The following is a 22,810-nucleotide window of genomic DNA, read 5'->3' as shown; positions in this document are numbered from 1 at the left end:
AGATTTTTTTTTTTTTTTTTTAATACGCACTAAAACCCACCAATATCCTTAAATGCTCAGTTGTTACAACGAAAACAACAAGTGCATTACTTAATTCCTTCGAGAGAACGTTACTTGCATATAAGAATAATGAACCAAACTGCAGGGAAAATTCATCACTTGTCTGTTCTACAAATAGCTCGCTTGACCAAACTTTAAACGCAAAGCAACAAAGACTCATCGTCTTCCCATCGAGACTTATGTTATTTTCATCAATTATTAGTAAAAATAAATAAATAAATAACAAATCCTCCCGTAGATGCCCTCTTGTAGTGCCGTAAATTTTCCGCTATTCATGAAAATCCTACGTGGCATTCGAAACCACCACAAGAAATTTCTAATACCAAATGAAGTCAAACCAAATAAACAAATAAAAGCCACAAGATTCTTGTTTCACGTGAGAATCATGCATGGCCCCAAATAATTCATTTGACAAAAAACAAGCCCTAGCTAACGCGTTTCAAATTGCTGACACTAACTAATACACGTACCGACGTACGTACTTGCCTACCATTCCAAGTTATGGCCTATATATAGAACCAATTGCATTGCCATCTTTAACACATTCAAAATACTACAGAAAATCCCTCATGGATAAGCTTGTGTTAGCCTTGTCAATTGCATATCTTCTATGTCTAAATCTTAGGTTTGTGCATGGTGCTACTACTATAACATCATGCAGCCAAACCCCATATCCAAAAGTATGCAATCAATTCATGAACACCAATCTTCCATCAACCGTGGAAGAATCAAAGTCCGAATTTCATGTAATAGCTCATAAGGTGACTATGGACCAAGCTATCGAAGCCCACCGGCTTATCTCATCCATGGACACGAATTTATTCAATGAACGAGCCAAGTTGGCTTGGAATGATTGTTTGGAGCTCTATGAGGATACGATTAACCAGCTCAATCGTTCCATTAGCTCCAACAATCCAACAGATGCATTAACATGGTTAAGTGCATCAATCGCCAACCAGCAAACATGTGAAAATGGTTTTAAAGACTTCAACTTGTATTCCACTTTACAATACTTTCCTAATATGCTAAGCAGCTTCTCGAAATTGCTTAGCAATACACTCGCAATCAATAAGGCCCTAGCTTCATCATCAACTTATTCAACTATGTTACATAGCAAACAGATTGGTGGGCGGCGCTTGCTTAAATCTGATGGCTTCCCGACATGGGTTTCGGCTGCTGATCGACGAAAGCTTCTCCAATCATCAGAATCTGGACCAAAAGCTGATGCTGTTGTAGCCCAAGATGGGTCTGGAAATTACAAGACAATCTCTGAGGCCGTGGCATCAGCTAGTGGTTCTGGCAGATATGTTATATACGTGAAACAAGGAGTCTACAAAGAGAATGTTATGATTAAGAAGTCAAACATTATGCTTATTGGGGACGGTATTGACAAAACCATTGTTACCGGTGACAAGAACGCTCAAGCCTACACAACTTTTAAAACCGCGACTGTTGGTAAGTACTTTTTTTTTTTGAGAGGTGTTGGTAAGTACTTTGAATATGTCCTTTCTTGTCTAGGAGATATTATTAATGATCGATGTTTAGTTTCAATAATAACCATGTCCACTTTTTTTTTTTTTTGCTAAACAATAATAACCATGTCACAATTGATAAAAGACTAGTGATTTTAATTAATCATAGTTTTGAAAATTTTTAGACTTTGTCGCTGAGTGAATGCTTAGCTAGACAATTATTCCAAATACAAGCTTAAGAATCATTTTTATTTGAAATTAATCTATTTATAGTTCAGTTAAATATTATAAATTAAAATGTATATCAAATGTTTCTTCATTTAAAATCTTAAATGAATTGACAATCTATACACTATTAAATCAAAAATAAATAAAATTTGAATTGTGAAATGGATTCTCTCTATTACACTTATGGAGAGAAGATATGTCACAATTATATATGTATATATATTTATAAAAGTATATGTAAATACTAATATTATACACATATACGGATATTTTTATTGATCTTTTTCTTCTACAAAGAGACAACCGACATATTTAGCAAAAAAAAAAAAAAGAGACAATCGACATAAGCTCAACAACAAAGGAATGAAAACAACAGGACCCAACCATGTCAGAGGTTACCTGAATATTGAGTTGAACCAAATAGCGACAAAGGAAAGAACAACGACCTAAAAAGTAACAGTGGAAGTACGTACGGAAATAGTTACTATTCATAAATTTTGCATATTACTATTAATTTCTCATGTAAAATTTTCTTTCTCAATGTCACAGCAATTTCTGGAGGCAGCTTCATCGCTCGGGACATAACCTTTGAAAACACAGCCGGACCAGAAAACCACCAAGCCGTCGCACTCCTCTCGGCCTCGGACTTGTCCATCTTCTACCGATGTAGCTTCAAAGGGTACCAAGACACCTTGTACGTGTTTTCTCAGCGCCAATTCTACCGCGACTGTGACATATACGGCACCGAAGACTTCATATTCGGGGACGCCGTGGCCGTCTTTCAAAACTGTAACATTTACGTGAGGAAACCCATGAGTGGTCAGAAAAACACCATCACTGCACAATCAAGACAGGACCCCAATGAAAATACAGGTATAATTATCCATAATTCGCGTGTCACGGCCGCGGAAGATTTGAGCTCCGTTGAGACTTATTTGGGGAGGCCATGGAAAGAGTACTCGAGGACAGTGTTCATGAAGTGTGATTTGGGTAGTTTGATAAACCCAGCAGGTTGGTATCCATGGGATGGAGACTTTGCACTGGATACGCTTTATTATGCTGAATATATGAACACTGGGAGTGGTTCTGATACTTCAGGGAGGGTCAAATGGAAGGGCTATCATGTAATATCGAGTCCTGCAGAGGCTGGAAAATTTACTGTGAGGAATTTTTTGGCCGGAGATGAATGGATTTCAGGGACTGGGGTGCCATATATGGAAGATCTTTGACGTGAATAATTAAGGGTTTAATTTCCCAGCTTTTTCTTAGAAGGGTGTCTATCGTGAATTTGTAAATGGGATAGGGACTTAAAGTGGTGAAATTGTCATGTACTCTGTGTTGGGTTCCGTTTTGTAGATGAAACACAAGAAGATGCTAATGCTGGTCTATTATTGTTCACATGTGTACAATTTGTGGTATTTGTATCATTTAAACTTGATTAACAAGGCTAATAGTGACTTAAAGTGGTGAAATTGTCACGTACTCTGTGTTGGGTTCCGTTTTGTAGATGAAACACAAGAAGATGCTAATGCTGGTCTATTATTGTTCACATGTGTACAATTTGTGGTATTTGTATCATTTAAACTTGATTAACAAGGCTAATAGTGACTTAAAGTGGTGAAATTGTCACGTACTCTGTGTTGGGTTCCGTTTTGTAGATGAAACACAAGAAGATGCTAATGCTGGTCTATTGTTGTTCACATGTGTACAATTTGTGGTATTTGTATCATTTAAACTTGATTAACAAGGCTACTCTCTCTCTCTCTCTCTCTCTCTCTCTTTCTCTCTCTCCATTTTATAATTTATTGTAAAAATTGTGGGAAATGAGAGGTAAGATCCTTTGATTTAAAAAGACCGTGGAAGTTGGGGTGTTTCTCCAGCTTTAGTATGCACAACACTAATAAAAATCATTTTGGAGTTCACCGATGACACTCGAATTATAAAGTCAAACTAGGTTTAAGAATAACAATTCTGTTTTTTGGTTTTGAAATTCATACCTTCTTCTAACGTTTGGAGGCTTTTATACTTACTATTCGCTCTTTTCCTTGCTCCAAAGCATGCCCTAGAGCTTGGTTTTTTCTAATTGATTTATGCATGTTGTACCACAGAAATTGTTGGGAATTTTCATGAGTCCTTAGTAAGGTTTTCAGACTCAGACCGTTCATTGAACAGTAAAAATGAGAGATTCAAGATTTTTGAGATCGAATCGAGGTTGAACCGTGATGACGTCATAATTAATTTAATAATTATTTAATAAGTAAATAAATATTTTAAATTATAAATAATAGAAAATTTGACTAAAATAAGAAAATATTTAGGTACCAAAAATGTAATTTTATAAAAATAAATTATATATATATATATATATATGTTTTTATGAAACCTACGTCTAAATTAAGCCCATGCCTTAGGTACAAATTAAACCAAGCCCATTTGAACAGTCAATTTTTCAGTGAAATTTAAAAGTGGAAAACAAAAAGGATAAAGGACTTAAAAAGAAAAAGCTAGAAGTCTACTCATTAAATAATAGCCTTAATACAAAACAGAGCCCAAGAATAAAGTGGTTGCTCAGTGAGTAGATGACAGCCAAGCATTATTACTTCACCATCTCCATCGTCGGCAAAGCAACTCCAAAGTTCTCAGTCCAAACACAGAAACTGAAACAGCAAAAAGGCAAAAAAAAACGCAGAAAAATTAGAGTGAAAGTGCAAGTGAGACAGAAAAGAAGAAGAAAGGTGATGCGATCTAAAGGTCTAACAGCATCACATGGCGGTTTGAAGCATCAACAATGGTGTTAAGTTCCAAAAATGAAATTTAGATCTGAACCGCAAGAACCGTCAACGGTTTTTAAACCAGGGAGGTTTGACCGCAGTTTGCATGGTTCACTGCTTTTCTTGTATAGGCCAGTTCTTGAGAGTTAAAAACCCGTATTGATGAATGGTTTCTGATTAATCCGGTCGAACCGTACGGTCCGGTCTGGATTTCACAACCTTGGTCCTTAGATATGTGAGAGTCAAAACATAGAAAAAAAAAAAATAACAAACAAAGGCAATCACACAACATAAGATATTTACATGATTCGACAATTTGTCTTCCTTACAAAGCTACTACATTTTTACTATGTTAGACAAAAATTACAAAGACAATAATTACAATACATTAATACATAAAAACCATAATTCAAAGCGACAAACAAATACCTAAAAAGCAAGTCCAAATGGACTAAAATCAAGCCAAAAAATTTTCAATCTAATAAATTTCATGTCCATAGACCAAGTCTCATAAAATCTCTCATTTAAAATCGTCATGCTTCCATGTCGAGTTGGGTCACAAACCAAATGAATCACAAATTAAGCCTCACATAGCCATCATAGACATATAACATTGCATGAGATGCGATGGGAGTTCCTTGAACGCAGTTAATGTAGAAATAACAATTTTTCTAAACGACCGACACTCTTTTCTAGGCAAATGATCAAATGATACGGATGATAAGACCGATGATAACCACCTTTTTAGTTATGTCCATTCCTACTAATGATATATAGTTTGCCATTGTTGATGACTTCAATGCGAGTCGTCTTCCCTATTGTTGACTTTTGGTTTAAACCCCTATAATAATAAATAATAAGAAAAAAAAATAGACTAACTAAGCTAATAATAAGGTATCAAACCATTTCAAGTGTTCTTAATTTTGTGAGTGTACAAACGAATGGGAAAGCTAACATCCCTCTAGATTATAAAAAAGGTAAGTATTAAAATTATTATAAATTTTATTACAAAAACACTTAGAAATTGATAGAACAATAATATGATTAGTGCTACTTAAACAGTATAATAAATGAATATTTTAATTACTTTTATGAAATTTGTAACAATCAATTTGTAAGATTTATATATAATTAAATTTGTAATATTCTCAACAATAATCTTATATATTAATTATAATATTCTTAGTATCACTCTTATATATATAAATGGAAAAAATAGAAAGAGCTACATAAAAATTTACGTTCTTGTAGCACGAAATCATCATGTGTGTCTTTAGTTACTAGACAGTATAGTTGCGTTGACATTTGATGTAATGTGTAGGTGAACAATTTGGTGACCCAATCCTTGTCGCTCAAGTCTTGGTCCAAAAGGTCCCACACAATGAATTTTGGTAGAATATAGGCTAAAGAACTCGGTTTCGGTTAGTTTGAACGGTTTGATGCATAGGTTAAGGGAATACACAAATAAGAACGAAAATGCCACTGTGTAGAAAGGTCTCCAGAGATGATCAGGCTAAAAACTTGATTAATAGATACATATCAATGCAGTAAGACTCCTCTACAGTGTTCTCTTCTTTTCTCCCGTCCCCTCTCTTGGGGGACCTTTACATATTATATAGGTCATTTCCAATCATCTGGGCTTTATACTTGTTAATCATTCAAACCCCCACTTGAGCACCTGTCCCATCAAACACCCCTCTCAATTCTTTGTGAGTTGCGGTAGCCAAGGTAGCACTGTTCTTGGGTCTTCTCCTCATTAATGCAGTCAGGAGAGTAGTTGTAATGCATTTAATGTGGTGGTGGCAGCTTTTGCCGAGATATTTCGAGTTTCCTTCCTTTTTACGTATTTGGAAGATGGACTATAGTGGCTTGGATGTACCTTTGCTCCGGATTTTACAGTATCCGAGGAGAAATTACTCCTCAGACATGTTCTCTTTGCTCCAGTGGACCTGAATAAGGATTGCTTGGGCCACGCTGACTCCTCAGAAGGGCCGCGCCCTCGAATGGGCCTAGGGCCCAGCCAGCCTGTTATTTTGGGCCGGTCCCCACATAATGTAATGCTACAAACATATAATTACATTAAATGAATTCTCAAAATATATATATTAATTAAATGAAAGTTTTTTCTTTTTATAACCGATTTTAGATTAAAAGTTTTACTTCACACTTATTTACAGAACTCACAAAGATAATAGAGTTTTATTGTATACAAGTAAGAGGTTCTGATACCAATTACACTCTAGGCAGAGAATAAAGGAAGTTATCAAAGAAAAAGTATCATATTAATTAAAGCCTTAATTGTTTGAAAATGATATTGAGAGTGAGACTTATCATCAGTGGCAGAGCCACATGCATCCTTGGGGGCCTTGGCCCCTCCAAAATTCTTAATTTTTTTTACAATATAGGTTTTTTTAAAAAAAATATTTAAAGATTATATGAAAAAATAGAATTTGACCCCCCCCCCAAAGAAAAAGAAAGCATTGATCAACAAAAGGTACTTTAGAGTTGATATACAATTGCAATAGAATGAAATAATTAGGTAGTAAGTTTTGTGAGCAAATAGTTGGACCCCTAATTTTTAGCTCAATTTCAAATCCTATTAATGCATTCAAATTATTCAACATTGATAATATATGCAATTTGGTTGAAATTTTCTATTTTCAAGAATTTATCAAGAAAAAAAAAAAAAAACTCATATGAGACTTTAGTTATATCGTTATGATTTTGATTTGTCAAACATGGATGAAGTTTTGCAAACAATTTATATATTAAAAAGGAAATTATGTATAATTTTGTTATAATGATAATAATTGATGAAGTTTATTACGTGAAATATTATTGTCAAGCATGACTTTGATGGAAGATACCATATTCGTTTTTTTTTTTTTTTTTTTTTTTTTTTTTGGTTCTTTATATTTGTATGTTATATACCCAATTATACAATGTTTGTATACTTATTAGAGTTTAAGAAGATTATAAGTTTCTTTTATAAAGAAGATCTTGTGTCTAGGTGTATATATATACATATTAAAGTTGATAATTTTGTGTATATGTATATAACTTACTTTAGAATAAGAAAATTAAAATTTATATTTTCATACACACACATATATTGTGTGGATTTTTTTAGGGTAGTGTCTATTTGTAATTTGAGTTTATCTTGACACAATAGTTTAGCCCCCAACTCAAAATTCATGGTTCCACCCCTGCACATCATGCTTTGTTTGCACAAAGTCTTGTGTACGCTTATATTTGTGTTGTTCAAGTATTGGAATATCAATCAACTCTTTTATTTTTTTTGTGTTAGTGTTAATGCAACATCCACCCCTAGCCCCAATGTAATATCAAGGAAAACGTCAATAACCCTAGTCATCTTAACGTAGAGAGGTGCACAGGCTGCCATATAGACTTTATTATTTTAGTGGAAAAAGACAATCGCCAAAAACGTAGCCAACAACAAAAATAAAAATGCACACAAAAATTCTTGTGAATATGTATGAGCCAGAGTGGGTACGATTGTTTATCTATACTATTAATAAGAGGATTCTCTATTTGAGTTTCATTATTTTGTGTACTAAAATATCCTTACACAAATTCTTAAACTCTCTAAAATATCACTATCTTTTAGTTAAATCATTTTAAATTTAAAAACACGAATAGGTTAAAAGAGTAATTTACTATTTTTTTTAAAGTTCCTGAGTTTTATACTTTTTCTTTTCTCTTTTTCAATTTGAATTATCACTTTTTATTTTAAATTCAAATTTTGAAACTTTTATCAACTAAAGATCCTAAAAATTATGACATTATATCTATCTTACTTTTAAATATTATGCTACTAGACTTAAAATAAATAAATAAAAAGAGTAATGTAAGGACCAGCTTTGAAATCCTAGCCCAAAGTATGAATGGACTTAAGCCCAAAAAGTCCAAAACAATGAATTTATAGAGAATGGATTAGAAAAACTGGGTTTTAGTTAACCAAACAAAAAGTTAGGTAGGCTTGATGACAAAGGAGTAAAAAAAATACAAGTTTAAACTAAAGGAAGAATGTCCTCAGCAATATCCAAGGAGACTGATTCTTATATAATGTTCTTAAATATGGTTACAGGTCTAGTTCTAGATTGCTACAGTATTTCTTTCTTTATTTCTCCGATCCCCTTGTCTCATTGCCTCCTTCTTCCTTTATACTATCTCCCCATCTCATCTCCACCTTCCACGTGCATGCCTGATGGTTGGTGTTAATACTTGTCCCATCAACCCCTCCCAAAAGTCTTCATGTAGCAGCTGTAAGGTTGATAATCACTGTTCAGGTATCACCTCTACATTAATGCGGCCAGAGAGTTAGCTGTAGTGTATTTAATGTGGTGGCAGCAACTTTCTCCTTAAATATTTTAGGATTTCTCAATCTCCTATGTCTCTACCGTGCCTATCTATACCGATCGAACTTCCTGGAATGTTCCCCTGAACAAAGGATCACTCCTCTTGACCTCGGCCTTTATCAGCCGAGGAGGCATTCATCCTCGGACAATCCTCCTGGGCCATTATGACCAAAACCAATTTCTTCATTTACTAACACAATCTTTTCTGTCAAAGATTTTTCCTCCTCGAACAACTCTTAGTCCTCGGCTTGGGCCACAGGTCCAATATACAAATAAATAATGGACCCTTGGACCCAATGTCCCTACAAGTAACATCGTACGTGCAAAGCTAGTATTACATAATGTTAATTATGCCCGCCATATCTATCCAAAAATAATTATTTTCATCTTTTTGTTTTTCTAAATCAGAATTACTTATACAAACTAATAATATCGGAATATTTTAATATTTTAATATTTTTGGGAATCTATCTATTTGGTAGAGTTGTTAAACAATTCATTTTTAGTTTTTAAACAATATTACACATTTTTTCACACATTTTTTCACCCACACGTATTTCAAAAAACTACAAACAACATTATTCAAACTCCTCTATCAAACGGGCCCAAAAACCCCTATTAGATTTTGGGATTTGATGAATGTCCTCAACAACATCCGAGACGTATATCCAGTACTACTGCTGGATCAGATCCTTTGGTCTTCACAGTTTTATACCCACAATATTACACACATTCTATAGCATTTTATAAAGTGAAGAGTTAGGAGAGTGATTTCATAGCTCAAAACAGCACTAAGTTATGAACCATATAAAAATTTCTTAAGCATTGAGCTTCAAATTTTCCTTTAATTTTTTTATTTCTCTTAGAATCGTACAAGGTGTATTGTTTTTCTTTTTTCGGAATAATTGGTATCTTGTCTTTACTTATTATTATTTTACGTTGTTGTTGCGAGCTATAACCTATCTATGTTCTACAACATTTTAGGATAATCTTCACGATGTGTGGCTCCTACTCCTAGTCCTAGTGACCAAATATTAGCCAAAAACTTATATTAAGATGTGCCCACATAAATTAGCTTGTATTTTTGTCAAATCTCATGCTAGACTGAACGCCGTGTATTAATTATTGCATACTGATTCGAGTGATACATGTAATTGTCCTTGACTATCTTTCAAAAAAATATAATTGTCCTTGACTATATGGTACCTTACTAAATAGTGCTTGAAGATTACAGCTAATGGACATGTACACATGGATTAACTAAAATCCAATTAAACGTGTGGCAGCCACTGATGAAATCATTCAACCAGTAGGTTGGTAGGTTATGAAATCATAGTCCCATGTGTTGATAGACAAGTTCATTGATGATCACCACCTTTTTCTTTTATTTTTGCTTCTTATTCTTCTGCACATTCATGATCATCTCGAATGTTGTGAAAATGAAAAGTTCATGGATATGATTATAAAACAATGACAATGGTGAAATATAAAACTAAAGATATATCACAACAATTTCACAATATTTCACAATATTTTCACAACAATTGTTGTGAAAAACACTATAAAAATTCACAACAATTTCACAATATTTCTAAATTAATCTAGTCTCTTGCATGACTCAAAACATAGGGCCTACAGTTAGAATGGAGCCTAAGAACCTGGAGAAATGCTATATCCATAATATTTTCACAACAAATCCTAAGTGGTAGGATGTTATTGGTTGGTATGAGTGGGTAAAAAAGTAATTTAATTAAGTTGTAAATTCAAATTAGAACTAATAACAACTTTTTACTTATAATTTATTGTGAAAGTATTATAAAAATATTGTGAACAGATCACTTCTCAAGGACCCAAATACCCGATGCTCAAACAATTAAAAAATGGGCATAATCTTTTCACAACATTTTCACACTTCGACCTCACACACTAACCCTACCTCCAGTGAAATTTCGGCATCCCTGCACAATCACTTCTTAACACCAATGGTGAGCCCACGGCTCTTGAAATCTTGAGCCCTCGACTTTATTTCTCTCTGCCCTCAAGCCCACCTTGCCCATCACTCCACTCTATCTTCGCTGTCGGTAAGACCCACAACTCAGTATTTCTCAAAGTCAGTATTGATTGTTTTGTACAATAACATTTAACTTATTTTTGTTATTATCTTGGTATCATGGTTTACAACATGATACTTGGGCAAATTTCTTTCAAAATCAACATTTGAACTACCGCGTACTCTTGGCATGATAATCACTCCACAATTATAAGTATTTGTAGAGTGGAGAAGCAAAAACCGAGGCTCAAATTTTCAAGAATGAGCTTCACACACATACATTTAGATTACATTAAAATAAGATTTATATCAAATAAAAAAAATTAAAAAAAAAAACATTTTGAAGAATAAAAGAAAAAAAATTTAGCAATAAGAATTGAGAGTTGGTGGGGGGTTTTAACTGTTTGATTTTTATGTTTTTTTATGAGCTTTTGAATCTGTTTTTTTTTTTTTTTTTTTTTAAGTGATCATATTCAGTTTTTTATTATTTCAATTAGTTTCTTTACATTGTTAAGAATGGAAAAAATAAAAGTGTTGGTTTTTTGGGTAAATTTTATCTATAAATTTGAAAAAACTGATGTGAGTGCTCTAAGACTGCTTTCACGAACAGAAATAATTGGTACTAATTGATGTTTAACGTAGAGAAATCCAAGCATAATTTTTCAGAAAGTCATACGATTGTGTAGGAAAAAAAAGGAGAAATATTATCAAACGAGCTGCCTCAACCTTTTTTTCTCTTACCGGCAGAAATTAAAGAAAAATAAAAGCACGCAAAAAGAGTTGGCCAAATTCTGCAGAAAATCTAATCCTTGTCAACTGGGACATTCAGCAAAGTAATAGAACATTCATATAGTTTTAAAGATTAAAAAAAAAAAAAAAAAAAAAAAAAAAAAAAAAAAGATTGGTTGATCAAAAAAAAAGATTGGTAAGTATCTTATTAGTCGACATACTCTCATATCCGTCATCCGAAAGACTGCAAAATGATACAGATATATGTAGGGTATCAAACTTAAAAGGAAGTTTTCCATTGTAAATGGAGCAGCATTAAAACAAACAACATACAATGGCACTATCACCCTGTGTGCCTCTATGTGATAACAGTAGGGGCAGTTCGGCCAGTGAATTCCTGCATCTTAGAAAGTTTCAAAGCAACCTCAACCTGAAATTGGGTGCATTATGGTTAGCCCAAATAATTGAATAAAATGTAGGATAATCAGATACAAGTTAGGGATATCTCACAAGAGGAGCGAGTGCATCTTGAGAATCTCGGCCAGTTTTTGATGGATCTTTCTCATACTGCTCAATGTATAGACGGATGGTTGCACCTTCCGAGCCAGTTCCTGAAAGACGGAAAACCTGCAAGTGTGTTCAGGAAGGGAAAAGTAGAATAAGTCTACTCAGCTCCAACATAATTACTTAGTAATAGAAACTTCATCATGACAATTCTGTTGAATGACCACAAAAGTTTGATCTCGGTAATTTTTTCAAAGTCTAGTAAAGGGTGTCTACAAAAAACAACAAATCAACTCTTATTTGCAAGAAGAAATGACCAAATAAATTTTCTATTTCAGAAAACAATCTTTCTTTGTATTCTTTATGGCTGGTTTGGATTGAGGGGGAGGGAGAGGGGAGTAGACAGTAGAGTAGAGTTAAATGCACTCCTAAAGATAGCCCTTAAAGCCAATAGTGTACAGCAATTAAATGCACTCCTAAAAATACTGGGGAAAAAAAACTAAAAAACTAAACAATTACAACCAATCAAGTTCAGTTAAATAAATCCTATTGTGTTTGTGTTGCACACCCATAAATTAGATCCTAATAATAAAGGCTTCCCCTGATGAATTATCAACAACGAAAGGTATAAAAAGTCAACTTACCAATCGTGACCCATCCTCAAACAAATATCGAATACCCTGGTGCTTTGAGATGGAGCCATCAACGGGATCTTTGTATTCGAATTCATCAGCATTGACAACTTTTGACACATCTGAGCGTGTTCCTTTCACAATTCTGTATAAATAAATAGCAAAATTCTTTAAAAGGAAATGTGAACCCTTTATTGTGAAAATATATATATATATATATATATTAGGCATGTGGCTCCAAACATAACACCTTATTCAAGGTCAAGGACATAATGAATGTACACACATTAACTGTAGATAATTGCTGCAGATTCACTATTTACAAGAGTTCAGCAGCTCATTTTTAACTGAAATCTTGAACGGTTAACTGAGAAATATTTAGCTGAGCCTAACCAACTGAGCTCGAGATAAGATCTCTTATAAGAGGAGAGCTCGAGAATTAAAATTTCAAAATATCTCATATATGACTCTGAACTACAATTTCATCCTCGATAGAGACCATTATCAAGAAAGTCCTCTAACATTAAGTCACCTGAACCTAATTAATTAAGCAGGTAAATAGGAGATTCTGAGAACAAGTCAGTTCACCCAACAAGCAACTACAACCTTCTCTAACAGATTAATGGAGTTGACTGAGTATCTAGAGGTAGACACCAATTTAGAGTAAACAAAGATCTTGATATGCAGCAACAATATAAATTAAGGAGTTTGAGTTCATGATTTGGAAGATGATAACAGCACTGAGACCGCAACAACATTCCCCTTTTTCAGCAAAATAATGTTTGTCACTACTTAATGAAACCACTGAAGAAACATGTCTAATCTCAGAAATAAAGTAGTCTTCTAAAGTGTCAAGAGTCTTATAGCTCACCTGGCCCCTCCTGGTGTTTCCATTAGAAACATCTAAGATTCACATTCCCCCTCTCCTTCCTAACTACTGATTATCAACAACAACAACAAAAAAAAGTGGTCTTTAGTAGTCAAGAACATACTCATTAACTTCAGGAAGGGAGGATTGCAGTTTGACCAAATATGCCATTAGTTCCTTGGCTGCACCAGCATCCACATTCTTCAAGAAACAATTTCAACAAGTTAGATAACAATCCAAGATTTCCTATTGCTAAACATGGGTAAAACCCACCTCATAATCATATCGAGTATAATAGTGGCGACCATAAGTGGTCCAATGCTGGCGCACTATGTCTTCAACAGACACAAGCTTTTCCTCTCCAAGATTTTCCTTATTCTTATGAGCGAGGATAGAGAGCCAAGCCAAAACTGCCCAGATTCCATCTTTTTCACGTATATGGTCTGAGCCTGTCAACAAATAAAACAAATGATAATACAACAGCAATATGCAAGTTTCTGACCGTTCCAAATGTTAAATGATTTGCTTTGTAAAGGGAAATACCAATTACTAACCAGTTCCAAAACTTTCTTCACCACAAACTGAACATAATCCAGCATCCATTAAATTACCAAAGAATTTCCAGCCAGTGGGTACCTGAAATAAATGCCTCCAAAATCAGTAGCCAGAAGCACAGGGATGACAATAATCCTTTTTTTTTTTAAGCTGTGCCCAGAGAATACCTCAAAAAACTTTAAATTTAAATGTTTAGCTACAACATCAAGGGCAGCTGAGGTCGGCATGCTCCTACAAGGGGCAAAGTCAAAGGATGGTATTATTTAAATATTTTATTACAACAACTAAGCATAAAGGATTTCTTCAATTAACATTGGAGTACAATGCATGAATCAATGAAATACACCAAGAGTGGAAGTCTCAAGTCGTTAGAAGGAGCCTTAAAAGTATTTTGTAGCTCTAAAATGAGTCAGAATGCAGGCACTCATATGGGTTCATTTCATGTATATTACAAAAAGAAGTAGCTCAAACCCATACACTAATGTGAAATTTGTTTCAAGTATAGTAGACCTTTCCATATCTTATATTATATGGTGTTCCAATAGTTATAAAGAGATTTTAAGCAACTGCCACCTATTCTAGTGGCCTGTACCACCATCTTTGCTTTATGGCAATGAAGGCTGCACCAACTCAGGGCATTCAAAGCAACATTGTAGACACAAATAAATAGGGGGAGCAACAAGAAATCATTTGTCAGTTCTCATCAAATGAGATCAGGGCATAAGCGACCCATCTACGACTTCCATTACATAATAGATAATTACTAATATCAACAATAACTGGCCAATACTTATTTGATAAGTAACTATTTGTTCTATACTACTAGATATCAATCTACTATGTAAGTTACATGGATAAATAGATTTAGTAGCTAAATCATTGCATCATTAATTTATAGACACCCTCACAGTAGTATACCTAGTAAACAGCAATCCTCGTGAAAAGTTCTTATAACGTGTATTTTCTTTTGCCCTCAGAACCCCCCATGGGCCACCCACACACCCCCCCCCCCCCCCCTCTCCCCACCACCCTAAAAGTAAACAATAAAAATAAAAATAAAATCTTTTTTTTTTCTTTTGCCCTCCAATTGTGTCAAATCATCTGAAAACTATTTTCTCCATCTTCAGATATGTGTAACAAAAACCAATTTATATGCACGGTCATTGTTGCAATTTTAGTTTCAAAATGTATCTACAGAAGTATAATTCATTTGGCAGGTGTATTTTTTACTATATTGTTTTGAAGATTTGGAATTCAGTATGGAGTTCAAAAGAAATATTGAAGTAGAAGTAATAAATGGCCACAACATGAGCAGTGTTTTTTGCAGAATTTAGCCATAAAGAGTTATCAACCTTAATTCATACAAAATAATTGCCTGACCCTAATCATTAAAAACATCTCCATCATCCAATAGAATTTCACAAATACTCTTCAGCTTTTAAGACAATCAACACACAAATTTGTACTAAGATGTTATGCTAAATGATCTCCACTTAGCATTTAAATATATTCATTTTATGTTCATCCAACATAACCGTAACTAATTAAGTTCCCCATGGTACCAACCAATTTGAATGTACTGCTCAAACAAGAAACAAGGTAAAAACAGCACCCCTAATTGCATTTACACTGAGAAACAGTAGAAGTTAAACAGAAAAATATGGAACCTGGCAACTCCCTTTAGACCAGCACAGAAGTAGGGTATAGATTCGACTGCATTTGCAGCAATGATGGCCACAGAATCCGATGGGGTAACAAAGAACCTGAGAGAGAGAGAGAGAGAGAGAGAGAGAGAGATGAGTTGTAAATGCAAATTATAAGTAAGATAAAAATTTTATAAAAAAAAAAAAAATTGACTTCAAAAAAAGGTCCAAGGAAAATGCTACCTTTTACCAAGGATCATATTACGGTCCGCATCACCATCAGCAGCCGCACCAAATTCTGGGGGTTCACCTTGAGAGCTTGATTTTCCTAGTCCCATGCAAGCAACCAACTCTTTTGCATAAGTGAGATTGGGATCTGGATGGCCCCCACCAAAATCTTCCTGTTCGCATGAATTCGTCCATGAACCAGCAATATTAGGATATCACATGAGGGTGGAAGAAATAAAGAAAGAAAATTCTTCACAAACTTAGCAGGACCTTGGGAGTGCAGTTCAGCAATGAGCTTTCTTGCGCACCAAGTTCTTCAACAAAAATACGTTTTGCATAAGCTCCAGCAACCCCATGTAGCGCATCATAACTTCAAAATGACAGCATATATAAGTCATAGCATTTACAAAAACTTTACACACACACACATACATATAATATGTGTGTATATGTAGGTATATTCACACACAAAAGAAAATATAATATTCTGCACAAAATATGAAAATAAGAAGCGTTATACATACCAAAATGTGAATTTTGGAGATGAGATTAGCTTCCTGATAGACTCAAAATCAAAAATAGACCTGGAAAATTGAGAAAGAAGGATTGGATAATGTCTAATAGGGGGAGAGAGAGAGAGAGGGGAAGGAAACTGTGCAGATATCATGGATAATGCCCCTAACATTTCCAGAAAAATTAACAATAAAAGTAACAGCATATATCAAATCCCTGCAACATTCAAGCAAATTTCCTTAGGAATAGTTCCGTTTAGGAATCACTTGTTTGTGGAGAAAGAAGCATCAGATATTGAGGCTGCAGTGAACTTAGCCCTTTTGCCATTTAATACTAAAACAGGAGAGATATGAAGATCCTGTAGGGAAAGCTTACTTCATTAATTTCACATAATCACTCGCTGAATCAAAAACTTCAACATCAAATTGTCCCTCAGGCCCTGCAAAGCTGGTTACACCTACTGCTGAGATATCCACCTGTATGCAGATTTTGAATTGTGAGGAGCAATATGATAAATGAAACCACACACAAAAGTTTAACAACATTAAATAGAGAGAGAGAGAGAGAGGGGGGGGGGGGGGGGGGGGAATTTATGGTGTAATACATCAGGCAGATCTTCTGAAATGAAGTACTCCTTTATTGTTTTTGTGTTCTCATATATCTTATCAGTGATTCCCTCTGGAGCAGGTCCACCATTTTCCATGTTATATTTAATCCCAAAATCCTGCAATCATCAAACAAGGGGAAGAACAGACTTTATTAAATTTTCCTAAGCAATAATATCTAACAAAAAACGGCATTTCAATTGCTCAATTGCCATATTAGAAAATAATTTCTTATTCTAATTTGACATTCTATACTTCACAAGTTGCCCTTCCGATAGATATGTTTGATGCATCTAAGTTTTTTAAATACATATTATTTGGTACCTAGCCCAGTTCCACAAATCATAAGCAATTCTCTTCTAGAGTGTCTAGGAATAAGCAATTCCAGAAGCAGATAATACCATAACTTACCGAAATCTTTTTGATAAAGTTTTTTTTTGTTTGTTTGTTTTCAATTAGTAACTTACCCCATGAAATCTTAGGATTATGATGGTTGGTCACACAGCCTACATAGGGGTAAGAATAACATGAGTGACAATGAACTGTATCCAATAATGGAGACACATTCTAACGGTTGGGAACATCATATATAACAGGTGGAGAAATTGAGACTCTCAGGGATGATAGTAAGCAAAAACAATGATTTCACATAAAATTATAGCCCAGAGATAATTCAGGCTTTTAATCCATAAGTCTGATTTCAGCTATATGGTGCATAATCTAAAAAGAACAATGATGATAATTGTAATGTGCAAAGTCCAATATGGCACAAATGCTGACAGTACATGATTAAGTGAAATTGGAGTAGGGGAGCAAGAGAGGATGGAAATTAACAGAGAACGTGAAAAGATCAAACTGACGCCAGTAGGAAAGTAACAGAGAACTTGTTCTCAATGCAGATTCACAACCAAGAAATTGATTCATTAACAGTGGAAGTGCACTCACCAATTTGAAAATAGTCAAGCTAAAGGTTACGCTTTTATATAAAAAGTGTCTCTCTGACAGGCAAGGGGAACTAGATGTTAGAAAGAAAGAGAATGCTATCCTTCTAGAGACAGCTGAGGCAACAGCGGTAATCAGAGCTAGTCGTATCACCTGCAGAGGATGTGGGCTAGGTTACCCCGTCTCTATCCACTTTGAAGCATCAAGTTAAGAGTGTTGATCATGTATCTTTTTTGTCTTATGAAGCGTGTCAGATCAGCAAACATCATTGTGTGTCTTTCCTATCTAGGTTGGTTGGTCGATGCTCTAACCCATTTGAATTAGTACTCTGATGTATGGGATCCCTTTCATGTTGCATCCACTAAATTTCAGTATATTGTTACCTTTGTTGTTGACTACTCCTGAATAATGAAAAATTGTTCTAATTTCATGTCCATTTCTCAACTTTTTCACAAAGAGATCAAAATTCAATTTCGCCAAAAAATCCAAGTGTTGCAATTCGGCAATGCCAAAAAGAGTAAGCTCTAAGTCATCCTTTGCTTCTTATTTATCCAACAAAGGCATTGTACATCAAATCACTTGTCCTCGCATGCCACAACAGAATGGTGACACTAGGAGCAAAAATAGACACCTCTGTGATGTTGCTTGCACCATCTTGTTTCATATGAACCCAAAAATTTCTAGAGTGATGCAATACTGACTGCATGCTACCTCATAAAGAGAATGGCTTCCACTATTCTTAATGAAGCATCTCCTTACTCTATATTATTTCCTTCTTCGCCAGCCTTCCATTTACCTCCCAAAGTATTCACATTGGGAGAGGGCTCACTGTAAAAACAGCCCATTTCTTTCATAATTTTATTCTTATTTGTATCTTCTTTTCCACTCACACTTGAAAACTAAGATTTCCTCTACCCCAATAGGAAAGAGAGCCTATGCTAATTATTATATGATAATTTCAAGCAGTCAGATTCACAGCACTTTTTCTTAATGCAAAACAAAAAGACAGACAGCAAGGTAATAATCATCAATCTTAGCCATAAACCAAAATATTCAGGATATGAACAATTGGGCCTACCTCATTAGGACCACCTGGATTGTGACTTGCTGTCAATATAAAAGCTCCTGATGCCCTGGATCCCTGTTATCAAAGGTTACAACTATAAATTTACAATTATTATTTTCAAAATATTATTAAGCAGTTTCCCAAATAATTTTGAGATGAGAAAAAGGAAGATGTCAGCATTAAAGCAGTACAACTTACATCTACTCCAACTCTTTCACGTATAACTGCCGATACAGCAGGAGTTGAAAGCAATCCATTTTGACCAACCCAAACACGTCTGACTCCATTTGCTGCAGACATCTTAGTGATGATCTGCCCATTTAACGAAACAGATTAGAAGTAGATACTTAAATCTGACCTTCCCCCAGAATCCAAAAAAAAAAAATAGAGACAGTATCATTAAGCAACATACACAAGATGTCAGCAAATCATATCATAACTAGAAAAAAATGATGACCCTGAAAGAAAATAACGGGGGTCCAACAATCATGTAATTTGGGACTGTTCAGAGGCATTGACACAAGCTGCAGACCCCACCAAGCCCAATCCCAGGAGCAAACATTCAACCCCTAGTGAAGGACAACACAAGCAATACATTCAACCTCTTGGTCATGGTTTAGCCAATCTAGATCATGGGGCTTCATTTAGGTTGCAGCAAAGCAATGTAATGGTTAAATCCTATATGATTGAATCAACAACAATAGCCATATCCTCCTAAAAAGAGAGAATATATGACATAAATACAAACATATAATGCCATATCTGAACAATTTTTTTTTTTAAATTGTTGACACATGTATCTAGTGGGTTCTAAACCCATAACCTCACCCTCCATCCCATTATTATGGAAGGAGAAAGGGCCATTTGAGCTAGAGCTCATAGGCATAATGCCGTATCTGAACAAATTGTTTTCAATCTGCAACAAACTAATGCAGTAGATGCCTCAACTAAGCTAAGTCTACCACTGACCTAACAAATTCCAATTCAGTGCATAATAAAAGATGAACTAGATTCAGAGAAGCAAGTAACCAGAATAATTTACTAGAAAACACAAACAAAGAAGCATAGTCATAAGTAAGAAATTTTTTCCATGATTGTTAACCTACTATAAATAATTCAACATTAGTAAAAATCTTTTGTGGACAGAAGAGCATATAAGATTTTGAACCTTTATACCACTAAATGATAAGCTGACCACAAATTCAAATCTAAACAACTTTTAGTTCCATAGAAGAATGATTCTTAGTTTTTTCATCAAACCATGCTATATAACCTTGTTTGCTCTTTAGGATCAAAGAACCAAAGAAAGTTCTCATTTCCTTCTATAATAAATTCTCATCCTCTAATTAGTAGAATATTTGAACATTGGACATCTTCTGTCTTCCATATTTGTGCATCTGTGAATGAAACTTTTCATATATACAAAGTTCATTTAGAATAAAAATGGATTAGAATGTACCTGAATAGCATCTTTTGAGTAGTAGCGGCCATCACCAGATACAACAAGTGTAGCACCTACATGATTGATAGTAGAACATAAGTAGATTTTAACCAAATGAAAGAACCATATCTTAGTCGTAGAATTGTGTTGTATGAGGTACGTGGAAACTTCTAATATCAGGTTGCACTCATTGTGCAGGGTGCATGTCCTGTGAGAGTCTAATACCAAAGGGGTTGCTTAAGTCTCAAGGTGTGCTTTAAAATACTTTTCACTCATTTATTTATTTATTTATTTATTATGTTCTTGACGCCTTGGCTTAAGGCTAACCGCAAAAATAGGCCTTAAAAGTTAAAAGCCTCTCATTGCCGGTATATTTTCAAACTGTTAATGCAAAAGGAGGTATAAAGGTCCCATTGCAACTGAAGAAAAAAAAAATCTTTTAATAATTCCCGCTTGCAACAGAACCGTTTCACTAATCATACACATAATCCAATCCATAGCAGAACAAACCCTTACCTCTGACTTTTTCTGGAGTGAGGGCATTGAATGTTGATTGAACGAAATTGTGCAAGTAATGAGGTTGTATGAAAACTTTCACCTGAAAAGGTACGACATTAGTAATACTTTCAGTTAAATAAACAAAATAAAATCATGGTGAACTCTTGCAAAATAAACAAACATTTTCCAACATACAATCTCTCATCACAGGGTGTTCATAAAAACGATATTGCTTAAAAAAACATATATCAATTTGGTTTTCTTTAAAAATTCACAACGGGTTTTGAATTGATGCAATGATTCCATACACATCCTGTATTTTAAATTTATCAAAGTTTTTTTTATTTTTCAATGACAGCTGAGCTCAATATTAATTTAAGAGAAGTACTACGTCCACAACATTTTCACAACAAATCATAGGTAGAAAGTTGTTATTGGTACTAATTTGAATCCACAACTTAAATTACGTTTTTGCCCACCTGTAACAACCAATAAAAACCTGCACATAAAATTTGTTGTGGAAATGTCGTCGACATAGCATTTCTCTTAATTTAAAAGGGAAAAAATGGGATCTACAAATCAAAGATCAGCAATTGGACAATGTTAATAATACACAATCACAGTTACCAGAGCTACTCAAGACAACGTGTTTCATCATTACTCAATATTCAAACCACTGGTAATTAAAAATTAAAAAGCTAGATCTGAAGCAAATTAAATTATTAAACTAATAGATCCAAATACTACAAACAAAGACAAAAAGAGTGCCCAAGCATTTTCCACACAGTAAAACAACAAACAATATAAGTTAACACAAATATCAACAATCGCGTAGTAACTCAGCAAATTGATAAACTAATAGTTCTTGAATCCAAAGCGAAATAGAGATTAATATTCATTCATCAACACAGTCAATATACGAAAAGGCAGAGAATTCAAATTGATTTTCACAAGCCTCACTGATCCAAACAAGTAGTGCAGTTTTACTAAGATCTGATTCGAGGAGAATCTGAATGAAAAAAAAAAAAAAAAAAAAAAAACGTTTTCGAATAATCTGATTCTGCATCAAAATTGATCAACTCGATCAAGTAGAGATCGATTTTTTATGGTTTAATTTCGATAAACTGATTGATTCGGTGAAACGCAATAGATGAAATTAAAAGCGCAACAGTGAAGAATTGAATTGAATTTGAATAGAAAGGGAAATTTTGAACCTTCTTGCGGAGACCAGAGGTACCAGGCTTTTGGCCATCGATTGGCTTGGTCTCGACACGAGAAACCTTGAACACCATTGCTGAGAGAATATGAGAGAGAGAGAGAGAGACGCTTAGTGGTGAGGATTGGAGATGGTGATAGAAGTGAAGTCTCTATATATATAAAGAGGAAAAGAAAAGTTTGCCAAAAATAAACTAGAAGGGGTGACGAGTGTCAAGAGATGAGTATATGAGTATATTCTTTAGTGAGTGTGAGAAACAGAGTTACGAACTTAAGAAGCGAATATTGAGGATTACGTTTTTTAGATGAGGAACGAGCAATTGATTGGACCCTTTTCTTTTCTTTTTTCTTTTTTTTTTATAATTTTGGACAATTATATAACGGCGGGTAATATGGAACTGTATCAGAGCG

The 22,810-nt window shown here is 34.4% G+C and overlaps 2 protein-coding genes across 2 annotated transcripts; one reads left to right on the top strand and one right to left on the bottom strand.

Moving 5' to 3' along the window:
• The first annotated feature begins 589 nt into the window (after positions 1 to 589).
• Positions 590 to 3,389, top strand: LOC126717664 (pectinesterase). Its single transcript, XM_050419502.1, has 2 exons — positions 590 to 1,515; positions 2,310 to 3,389. Exons 1-2 carry the CDS (start codon positions 630 to 632, stop codon positions 2,987 to 2,989), a joined length of 1,566 nt encoding a protein of 521 aa, XP_050275459.1. The 5' UTR covers positions 590 to 629; the 3' UTR covers positions 2,990 to 3,389.
• Positions 3,390 to 11,865: 8,476 nt separating this feature from the next.
• LOC126717663 (phosphoglucomutase, cytoplasmic) lies at positions 11,866 to 22,650 on the bottom strand. Its single transcript, XM_050419500.1, has 18 exons — positions 22,399 to 22,650; positions 21,203 to 21,284; positions 20,705 to 20,760; positions 19,444 to 19,557; positions 19,258 to 19,320; positions 17,237 to 17,356; positions 17,008 to 17,108; positions 16,644 to 16,703; positions 16,390 to 16,489; positions 16,135 to 16,292; positions 15,916 to 16,011; positions 14,416 to 14,479; positions 14,248 to 14,329; positions 13,967 to 14,142; positions 13,818 to 13,894; positions 12,838 to 12,970; positions 12,200 to 12,316; positions 11,866 to 12,119 (listed from the first exon to the last, which is right to left on the bottom strand). The coding sequence occupies exons 1-18, from the start codon at positions 22,474 to 22,476 to the stop codon at positions 12,048 to 12,050; spliced, it is 1,749 nt and encodes a 582-aa protein (XP_050275457.1). The 5' UTR covers positions 22,477 to 22,650; the 3' UTR covers positions 11,866 to 12,047.
• Between the last annotated feature and the right edge of the window lie 160 nt (positions 22,651 to 22,810).

The sequence above is a fragment of the Quercus robur genome, chromosome 3, assembly GCF_932294415.1.
Source record: "Quercus robur chromosome 3, dhQueRobu3.1, whole genome shotgun sequence".
Taxonomy (NCBI): domain Eukaryota; kingdom Viridiplantae; phylum Streptophyta; class Magnoliopsida; order Fagales; family Fagaceae; genus Quercus; species Quercus robur.
The sequence above is the reverse complement of the archived record's forward strand: the minus strand, read 5'-3'. Positions and strand labels throughout refer to the sequence as shown.